We start from the raw sequence: 10,261 nt of genomic DNA on the forward strand, positions 1-10,261 counted from the left end.
CCTAAGAACATTGAAAAACTCTCACTTATCTGTGCAAGCTCTGGGGGCACTGTCTACTCTTTAGGGAACGAAAGGGTAACCTCTGCTCAACTGGTCTCTGAGTCCCAAACCTTTTTTAAGTGTTCAATGGCACTGGCGCAGCCCTGCCACCTGCCTCCCTCCAGATGCCCCAGTGTGGGGAAACACCATGTATCTGGGTCCTTAAGCGTTCCCAGGGAAAACTGTTCTTGTGACATGGTTTAGTACCTGCCAAGGTGTTGGGGCTTAAAGCCCACTTTTTGGAAATGGGAGGCTCCTCCCTAGCTTGCTCCTGCAGCCATATGACTGAGGGCAGATGAAACTCAGGGGCATCTGAATCCCAAGTCTCCGGGCTTGGGCCTGCATGTAGGACGCCCACCAAAAGACGTTGGAAACATCTGAAGCCCCTGGTGGGGGGGAGGATGTTTGCCAGTTATAGGGCTACATATGGCTCTGGACTGACTTGTGGATTTGGACTTGATTTGGCTTGGAACATGAAACATTTATTTAAAAAAAATTAAGTGTTCAATGGACAGGCTATATAACCTGGCTGTTTGAAAACTGGGGACAAGTATTCCCCAAAGAAAAGCCAGGTTCCACACTTCTGGCTGAACCCTCAGATGGGGAATTTCCTCTGGTTGGTCTCTTGCTTGTATTAGATCACTTGATTTCTAATTCCCAGCATATTCTTAATAGAAATGTCCCCACTGACTGGCTATGCTTGGTTTTTTGTTGTGCTTTGTTCTCTTCCTGATGCCTCAGTTCCCTATAGGCATTCAAATAAGGGCCATCTTTTTAAAAGAGCCTAGCAGCACCCAGCATACAGAACATTTTTCAGATGTTTGTTTTACAAGCTGTTTTTTTTAAGAGAGCAGCTTCAGGAAACAGCAGCATTGTGGCCACATTTGAATAATAAAACATCCTCAATGATGTGCAGTAGCAGATAAGGCAGAAATGCAGATGCAGCAGGTACAAAGAAAAGGGAGATGCAATACAGCCATCTCACCCCTCCATCTCTCCCCTCTCCTCCCTCTCAGGACTATGTCCCACCTCACTGAGGGTGCAGGCCCTCCTTGTTTAATTGTCTTGTTCTCAACCATGTTTTCTATTTAGAAACATCACTTCTGGGTGGTACAGAAACAGCATTTCAAATTCTGCTCATTCTGCATACAGGTTCAAACATTTATTACAGTACAGGTGGAGCCATCAAGTCCCCGAGAATAGTAGCTATCAGACTAGTTTAGTAATTATATAGTTTTGAATATCAAGGCTATTAGGATATAAAGAAAGAAGGGAAAAATGAAACACTTAGAAAATATACAGTAACATTAAGTACAGAGGTGGGTTCCAAGTCAAAGCTACCTTTGACTTGGAACCCACCTTTGACCATGTCAAAGCATGTGGACAGGTCTTTATACATTTTAGGTCAGTAGTATATTTAGCTAATATTCTAACCTAGCCCCAAAAAGTCAGGGCTATCCAGACTAAATGTTGAAAACTGACTCAGTGCCTCACATCAGCTATCATGATGGGTCTCAAACCTGGGCATAATAGTAAAGGTTGTCTTAAGGGAGAGAGCAAAGTAGACAGAGGGTTGGAGTTTGCCAATGTTCACAAAGAAATCTGAAACTGCAAAATAAATCCACTTTCTAGTCTGTTAACTAGACTTGAAGAATCTCTCAAAAGCACCCAGGTCCAATTGCAGCTGAACCTAAAGTCTATTTATGGTTTCAAACTGAGTGCATGTGAAATTCAGCAGCATCACAGGTAGATGTAGCAGAAGAGTAGCATTGGCTGTTTCAAATTTTACTTTGAGTTTTGGGGCTCAGAGGGAAACTTGGGAGGGAGCATGGCATGTACAAATCCACATAGACCAGAACCAAATCAAAACGAGTTGAGTACCCTTTCCTTCTCCCCTCTCCAAAACATCCAGTGTCACAGGTCTCCAAATGCTACCTGGCTTTTATGGGCTTATATCAATCCCACAGGTTCATGCAAAAATGTAACCTGTGTTTACTAATGGCTGCGAAAGGGAGATAAAAATAAAGTTCTTGAAGCATGCACACTTCATTTTAGAAGCTGGTTTCAAGACAACCGTATCTGGTATATGGGTATCACCACTGTGTTGCCACTAGGTTCATGTAGAAGGCAGCACAGATTTGCACCTTGTAGGCTAACTAAATCAGAGATGTATGGCTTGATCTTTCATGAGCCCAGGCTCACTTTATCAGATGCTGTGAAAGGTTTATGAACATTGACCTGTTGTGTGACACTGAGGACATCAATTCTCCTCGCTATACTTTATCTGTAATATTAGGATATTTATACTCAGCTGCTCCAAGGGCGGTTTTGGGGCTAAACTGATGATACTTTGTAGTGCTCTGAAATTCTGGCACAGAAGGTACTTGGAATATGCCTCAGTACCTCCGTATACAGGGCTGCTGACGCTGTCTGTTACAGCATTTAAGGTTGTCTGGCCTTTCCCATCACAAGCCTCTAATTTCAGTTGCTTGTACTTTGTTCTCAGGGTTCATTGCTTTTTTTTACATTTCAGTCAAAATGTCTCAGCCTCGTCATGAAACCAAGGTTAAGAGAAAATACTGCAGGTTGTTATGCTTGCATTAAAAAAAAATCTGGAGACACTGTTTTGAATAGTCGTCGCATCACCATGCAATGAATCAAGAGACTGAAATATGATTGAGTTTTGAAAGGGTCGGGAGTGGCTTTTCTGTCCGGAGCTGCACCTTTTCCTGCTTGCATGTAAATCCATCCAGATTTAGCTAAATTATAGACTTTGGAAAGATTGCAATTTAAACATGCTCAGTAGGGTCTTTTTGCAAATTTTAGCAGTTACACCTCCATGTATTCTGTCTTCACTAAATATGCTTGAACTTGTGTTAACAAGACTGCAAATGTGCCACCCCTACCCAGCAGGTGAGCTAGCTCCCTCTTCTCCAAAGCAGTAGGGGTGAAGCTGGATCTTCCCACTAACTGCTGCTCCTATCAGGTCCAAATTAGGGTTTAACAGGTATAAGAACTGAACCTTTTAACCTGTGTTTTCAGGAATCTCCCTGCTGGTTTCCTGGAGTGCCCTTGCTGCTAACCCTGATTGTGAGGGGGAAAGGTGTGTACTATATGGTACTAAAGGGTGCTTGTAGACATGACCAAAGTTGCCCATTTTTTGAAGTTTCATTGCGTCACACTGTACACATGCAGGATTTTTGCTGATTTAAATGAGTTTGTTACATTGCAAACTAAACTACATGCATATGTAGTTTAGTTTGCAATGTAACAAACTCATTGAAACCACATCTGCAAGCACTTTAGTTTGCAACTTAGCAATTTGTAATGTCGTAGCCTTTTGACAGCTCCCCCCGCCACAGAAGAGGCGAGCTGAAGGCAGACGTGGCAAGAGACCTAATCCTTTTGGGGGGGTTTTCCTTCACAGAGCCTGTCCGCATCTCCCACGGCCAGGGGGCGAGCTGCCAGCAGGCCAAGTGGCCCCTGAGCTGTGGGGGACCCCTGGTCCTTCCCTCTGCAGTGGCAGCACCCCCCCAGGTGGGCTGCTAGCTGACTGGATGCTGCCCCGACTCAGATTCAGGGAACAGTTGGATTGGACTGGGTGCTGCCTCCAACCTGGGGCAGCACCCACCCACTAGCCACCCACCTTGATGGCCCAAGGGGGCGCTGCCACCACGGAGGGAAGGACCCGGGGCCCCCATAGCTCAGGGCCCGCCAGAAGTTTATCTCCCAGCCGTGGAAGAAGCTGCCAGGCTCCGCGGGGAGAAAAAGGATCGGGCCCCTCCCCACTTTTTCTTTTCTTTTTCCCTGCAGAGCCTGCCCACACAAGCTACTGGTGGGCCACATGGCGCCTGAGCAGCAGGACAACCTGGCCCTTCCCTCCATGGTGGTGCTCTCTTGCGGGGAGAAAACAAAGGATCGGGTCCCTCACCGTAACAGTGATGGAAGCTCCTAGATTGAAATAGTGAGTTTTGAATCATTGCAATTAAAAACCCGCTGTTTCAATTTAGGGGACTAACCCCCATCACTTGTACAAGCGCTCATCTAATTGAAGCATTATCAGGACTTAATGATCTCCGATTAAGTCCCCAAGAATAGTGGATACTTCTTAAGGCAAATTGATTTAAGTATGTTAAGAACTCAGATACCATTGTGATGAAAGCCCAAGAGGTCATTAATAATTCAACCTTTAAAACAAAGTTGAAATAGTTTGTAGTAAGGTCTGGGGTCACATTGAATATTGATGCTGAGCCAAAATACAGAATACCTGCTCAAAAAGTGAGCACCACCCATCATATAGACTAAATGAGACACATCTTGTGGAAAAATAGTATGTGGGCATGTAATAATTAAAGACTTCTATACTGTTCACACAGGCAACCTTAATGTTGGCATTTGCTAACTTTGCTTGACTTTGTAACATAAATAAAGTTCTTTTAATATAGTTTTTGTTTGTAATTGTAAATAAAGTATGTTATAGTTCAAACCAGAACTCAGATGCTGGATCTGAATCTTATATGAATTTTTGCAGCTTTGGGTAGTTCCTAATTTTAAATAAGCGAGTATCAAAGTTGCGCTGCCTTTAATGTGTGTGATTTTGTGCCTTCCTGAATTGGGACCATAAGCAAGAGCTTTTAGGGATCTGTGTCCCTGCCTTAGCAGTTGATCTACATTTTGTTTTGCTTGTGATTATAGTATTTAGTTTTGCCCTTGTTCTCTGATCAATTTTGATGACAACTTCCTTAAAAGAAAGCATTTAAAGATAATGTTGTAAAATCCATCAGCAACAAAAGGCTTTTGTGGAGGGATGAGGTGGGGCTGTGCAAGAGGAAAGTGAAAAAACAGGGGGACAGTGGCTTTGCAGAAAGGCCAACATACCCATGTCAAGCCAAAACCAACTGATATATTTTTTACCTTATTTGGAACTGTTGGCTCTGAAAAAGTAGGGAGGGTGCCACCTGAAATTAGACATATGTGGTTAGAGCTACAAAGGCAACCAAGTCATCCGTTTTCTGATAGCACATGACTTATGCCCACAAACAGATTTCAGTAACGTATAACCATTTCTCTAATATTAGGTCCCTCTGTCATGAGGCCCCAGTATTTCACCTTCAGGGCATTTCTGATGTATCAAAGGAATGAACTGGAGTTATTTGGCTGTGCTGACCCTTGCAACACATTTTTATGATAATGCTGCTTTGTCAAAGCCCTTGGACACTCATAGCTCAGACTGCCAACCAAAGCAATGCTTAGGGAGATATGTCTCTCCATTGCGGATATGCAGGGGATCACTTCAAAGCCTAGGGCAGTGACTCCCAATTGACAAGAGATACATTCAAGGATGCCACCATATGTTAGCCCTGCTAGGTGCACAAACATGATTTACAAGTTAAACCCAGAGATTTCAAATAGAAATAGTGCACTGCAAAACTGGACAATGGGAAACTACATCCCTGAAAAAGAGTCATGTAATTCATATCTGGCCCTGCAAAAGCATTCTTGCAAATGCAATCCTTTTGCCTAGCCATTGGGATATTCATATCTGCAAGACTAAGCCCTTGAAACTCATAGGGGAAAAAATTAGTTGCATCTGTGTGACCATATTCTCAGTAGAAACCTATCTATTCTCCCATTGCAGTCAACAATACTTTCCAACTTCTAATGGTAAGAGTAGTCAGGACTTTACTGCATTTGAAAGTTGTATCCGTATAACGGTTATACATTTGGCAAGACCTCCTACCTTGGTTAGGAATCTAAAAATGTTGAGAACCACTTATTTGGACCAAGAGACCAGGGAATGAATGGAGTCTGGTTAAAAGCGATAACCCTAGTGTTAGGATCTAGTTGGGATTAGAGAGTCTGGAGTATTTTCTAGAGTTGGGAATTTGACTGGTCAAATAAAGTTCAGTCAATTGACCAGTCAAATATTGGTCAAAAATTGTAAAAAATTGCCAGTAGATCCAAATACTATACAGAAAAGCACACGTTTTCCATTAAGAAATGTGTCAAAACAATAAAAACTCATATTTCTGTCAAGAAAACCACAAAAAAAGTAGGGTTGGGTTTTTTTCGTTAAATTGCTATAATCTTTGACCAGTCAAAAATATGCAGTCAATTGATCAGCTTGCCAACCCTAGTAATTTCATCTATACTAATGCTTTTGCACATTTAATCTAATCACCGGGAATGCACCACAGTCCCCTCTATTCATCTCTGAATTTCAGATTTGCTCATTTGTCGAGTTCTGTCATAATGTTTCTTTGTCAGGCTGTTCTGCTTGGCTGCATCGCTAAATTTTGGAGCACCTCATCCAGTGAGCCCACACAAAGAAGAAAGCCAGTTTCCCATGGGCTGAGAAATCAGTAGTTGGTAAAATAACAATTAAACTGAAGGGATTGTTCAGTTCTTGCCCTGCTGGCACATCATGAATAAGCAGATCCAAAAGAAACCAAATTCCCAACCCCAGCTAGATATGCATCCATGCAAAAATGTCTTGCAAACCAGGTTATTTATTCTGTTAGGTTTTCATTTTGTTAAGTCTTGTGGCACATGCCACATTGTTAAGAGGGGCACTGGGTGTAGCAGAGTATACTTCCGTTACTCTGTTTATAAGCATCTTTTTGCATATGCTTCCATTCTAAAAATATTTAATACACTTCAGTGACCGCAACTTTCTTTCCAGGGGTTGGTATTTTTGCCTTTCAAATGGTGGCAGGTACATGGCAATATCTTCAGAGTAGAAACTGTGCCATCTGTGTCCATTTGTACACCAGAGAGCACTCGGGGGCTGATTCTGATTTGAGCTTATGGGCACTACTGTAATAAATAAGCCTGATTCTTCCTCCAATATTGGTTGTAAACTGGTGTATCTCTGCTGACATTTGATCCTGTTTTAAGTGAAGGAACAATCGGGGGTATAATAATATGATTATTGTTACCTATGGTGGAACATTTCTGCCATTTGAGTTGTCTAGAATGGTTTAGTTGTCTATCATTAAACACTTTATACAAAGGCAAGGCTCACATCCCACTGGCTAGGACAATGTTGACTTCTTTCTTGGTTGATTCCCAGTTAAACATGCTCCTGATTAACTTTTTGTCTGAAACTGATTCTAGCAGCATACGAACAATGAAGCTACTCTACCATCAATAAGGTTTGATGTCCACCCCTGCTAACACTGTAGCCTATTTAAATGAACTGGGAAAATAGTAATAGCCAAGCTGCTGCTTTGGATAAATCGCTTTTGGTTCTTGAAAATCATCATCATTATCTCAATCATTGCTTTTAGTAGAGAGTAGTGACTGACAGTTGCTATGAAGTCCCAATCACAAGATGTTCTTAGTCAAAAGAGTATTCACACACACACCTATCAGGGTATCATACCTGCTTACAGCCTAAATAGAAACATAGGAACAAAGGTAGCACAGGAATTGCTGTTTCAAACCCTTGCCAACTGATGCAGCAAACATCCCCGAAAACACCAAGAACATCTTAAAGCAGGCTGCAGGCAAAAGCAGGGCGGATGAAGGCATGGGCAATGCCCTGCAATATAGCAACAGGAAATTGGTTAATGTATGCTCAGAAGATCCTAAGATGTCCCGCACTACAGAAGAAGATAGAAGTAATAATAATAAAAAAGTTGGTTCCAGTCTGATCTAAGGGAAAAATATCCCCAGATTCTGTGACTACTCTGACCCTAAGCAGAAGACCAAATTCCAATGCCAGGTTTTCTAACTATTATCAGAAGTATCAGCATAGTACCTCGGAGAGGGGCACAAGGAAACAAAAAATCCACCCTAGAAATCAGTCGCATTCTTGAAAGGAAAGAATTTTTTTTCCTGGAATCAATTGGCAACCAGCAAAAACACAGAGATATGGGATTAGCAAATGCCTTCCACACTTTTCAGACAAGGTTCTTTGGGCGAATCTGATATCTTTTATTAGACCAACTTAAATAGTTGGAAAAAAAATGTCCAACTATTTAAGTTGGTCTAATAAAAGATATCAGGTTCACCCAAAGAACTTTGTCTGCCTGTGTCCTTAGACCGACACGGCTACAACCTACACCCTTCCACACTTTTCTACCTCAACTGGGGAGCCAATGACTCCAAACAATTATTGATGTGCCAGAAATGAATCAAAGACAACAGATACTACAAACCAAAGGGTAACCAAAGATGGCTGTGTTTGTACTACTGCTTTGAAGGGACCTGCAAATAACCAAGCTTGCATCTTCTTTCCTTCCTGTGTTTTTTAAATCACTCTACGTAGTGAGGGGGAAGAAATGTAGATTTGTCTGCTGCGGAAGACTCTGTGGATGGCTGAATTATGAGTCTGACATAGGAAAAGCCATACAAATTAAACTGATTTAAAGATCTGATCAAAAACCCCCTGAAGTTAATAACTTTTCCATTGACTCGAATGGGCTTTGAATCAAATGCCAGTTGCAAGAGTTTTACACAGAGACTTTTAATATTTTTATTTGGTGAATTAGTACAAATGCCTAAGAAATATTTTAGAGAACAGCTTTTATTCAAGTGCCATCTTTCCACTCTTATAATTAAGCCAAGCAAGGTCTAAGAAATCCACCAGTGAAGTACAAAACAAAAAACCTGAATTCTTCAAAGTACAAATCAGAGAAAAATCAGCTTTCAGCCTTTCGGTGTAACATCATAATGATTTAAAACCTCCCCCAGCCTCATCCCCACTCCCCCACCCGACACACACTGGCTTTGATCATGCCCTTTTTGTAATATTTTCAGTTTGTTGTTTAAAAAGTACTAGAAGAGAAAACTAGGGTTTGAAGATCCTGAGTTAGCAGGGAGGTTGGAGGGCATTTTGCAGTTACTTTGTATTTGCCTACAAATTGCACTCTATGCTTTGTTTTGTTTGTATTTTTTTTTCACTATTTTTTTTCTGGTTTCCAAAAACTCATCTCAGCCCAAATTGCTCACACCCATCGGTGCTGTCCTCCGCCCCACAACCCTTACCACTGGGATGAAAGCAAATGCAAAATATTGTTTCACAAGTTCATAAAACCAGAAAACCACTTGATTTTTTTTTTTTTAATAACAACCAGGTAGCTACAGAGTTAGCGTACTTCCTTCAGCCCCTGCATCGATTTCTACAAAAGCTCTCAGCGGACCTCTCATTGAACAGGATCTGCTCAGTGCAGGAGACAGCTGCTAAAATGACAACTGAAGCCTGGACAACTGGTTTTGAAATGTCTGGAGATTATGAGCTGGGAGATTTATGCCAACATCTGAAGCTGCCCTACGCTCATGTCTACATTCCCATCCTCTACTTCTTTGTTTTTTTCATCGGCTTCATTGGCAACCTCTTTGTGATTGTGCTGATGGCCATGAAGAAGGGCAACAAGAGGATGGTGGATAACTTTGTCCTGAATCTGGCTGTAGCTGACCTGGTCTTCGTCTGCACCCTGCCTTTCTGGGCACTGTCAGCAGCTCATAATAATCACTGGTACTTCGGAGAAAGTCTATGCAAGGTCAGCAGCTACATCATCTCTGTGAACCGCTGTTCCAGCATCCTATTCTTAACGGGCATGGGCGTGGAACGTTACCTGGTGGTCACGAAACGTGTGCGCTCCAAGTCCTCCGTGACTAAGAAATGTATCTTCACCACCTGTGGCTGCATTTGGGCTGTCTCTCTCCTTCTGGGCATCCCATCTCTGCTGTACAGGAAGCTCAACGCCTCTGATAAATTTTGTCAGGATGAGGACTCTTCCGCTTACCAGAAGTATAGCCTGGCTTTGCTCATCTTGACCTTTCTCCTACCCTTAGGGGTCATCTTGTTCTGCTATTGTTCCATCTGCAACAAGCTGCTGAGCCACATCAGTGTGGGAAAGGGGACAAAGAACTCCCTCAAGATCATCTTCACCATCATCAGCACCTTCATCTGCTTCTGGCTGCCCTTCAATGCCTTTAAAGCATTCCTCATTCTCTCTAGTCCTTCAGAGCTCGACCAAGAAGCATCACTCTCTTGCTCAGCACAGATTGCTGTCAAATGGGGTCTGAGCCTTAGTACTTACTTGGCTTTCATGAACAGTTGCATCAATCCCATCATCTATGCCTTTATGGATCACCACTTCCGTCGCCGGGTGCAGCTACACTGTTTCCGCTTCTTGGGCGTGTCCCAGAAGACAACCCAGAACTGGGTCTTCTCTTCATCTGCTGCTGAGTCCAGCCTCATGTTTGCCAGCAG

At 42.5% G+C, this 10,261-nt stretch overlaps 1 protein-coding gene across 1 annotated transcript; it reads left to right on the forward strand.

Annotated features, from left to right (window-relative positions):
- Positions 1 to 9,230: 9,230 nt before the first annotated feature.
- Positions 9,231 to 10,249, forward strand: GPR25 (G protein-coupled receptor 25; the record flags this gene model as incomplete). The annotated part of the gene is made up of 1 exon (XM_006038971.1): positions 9,231 to 10,249. A coding segment is annotated over exon 1 (1,019 nt), but the record flags the coding sequence as incomplete, so codon positions are not given.
- Positions 10,250 to 10,261: the final 12 nt, after the last annotated feature.

Source organism: Alligator sinensis, unplaced genomic scaffold (genome assembly GCF_000455745.1).
Source record: "Alligator sinensis unplaced genomic scaffold, ASM45574v1 scaffold1873_1, whole genome shotgun sequence".
NCBI lineage: Eukaryota > Metazoa > Chordata > Crocodylia > Alligatoridae > Alligator > Alligator sinensis.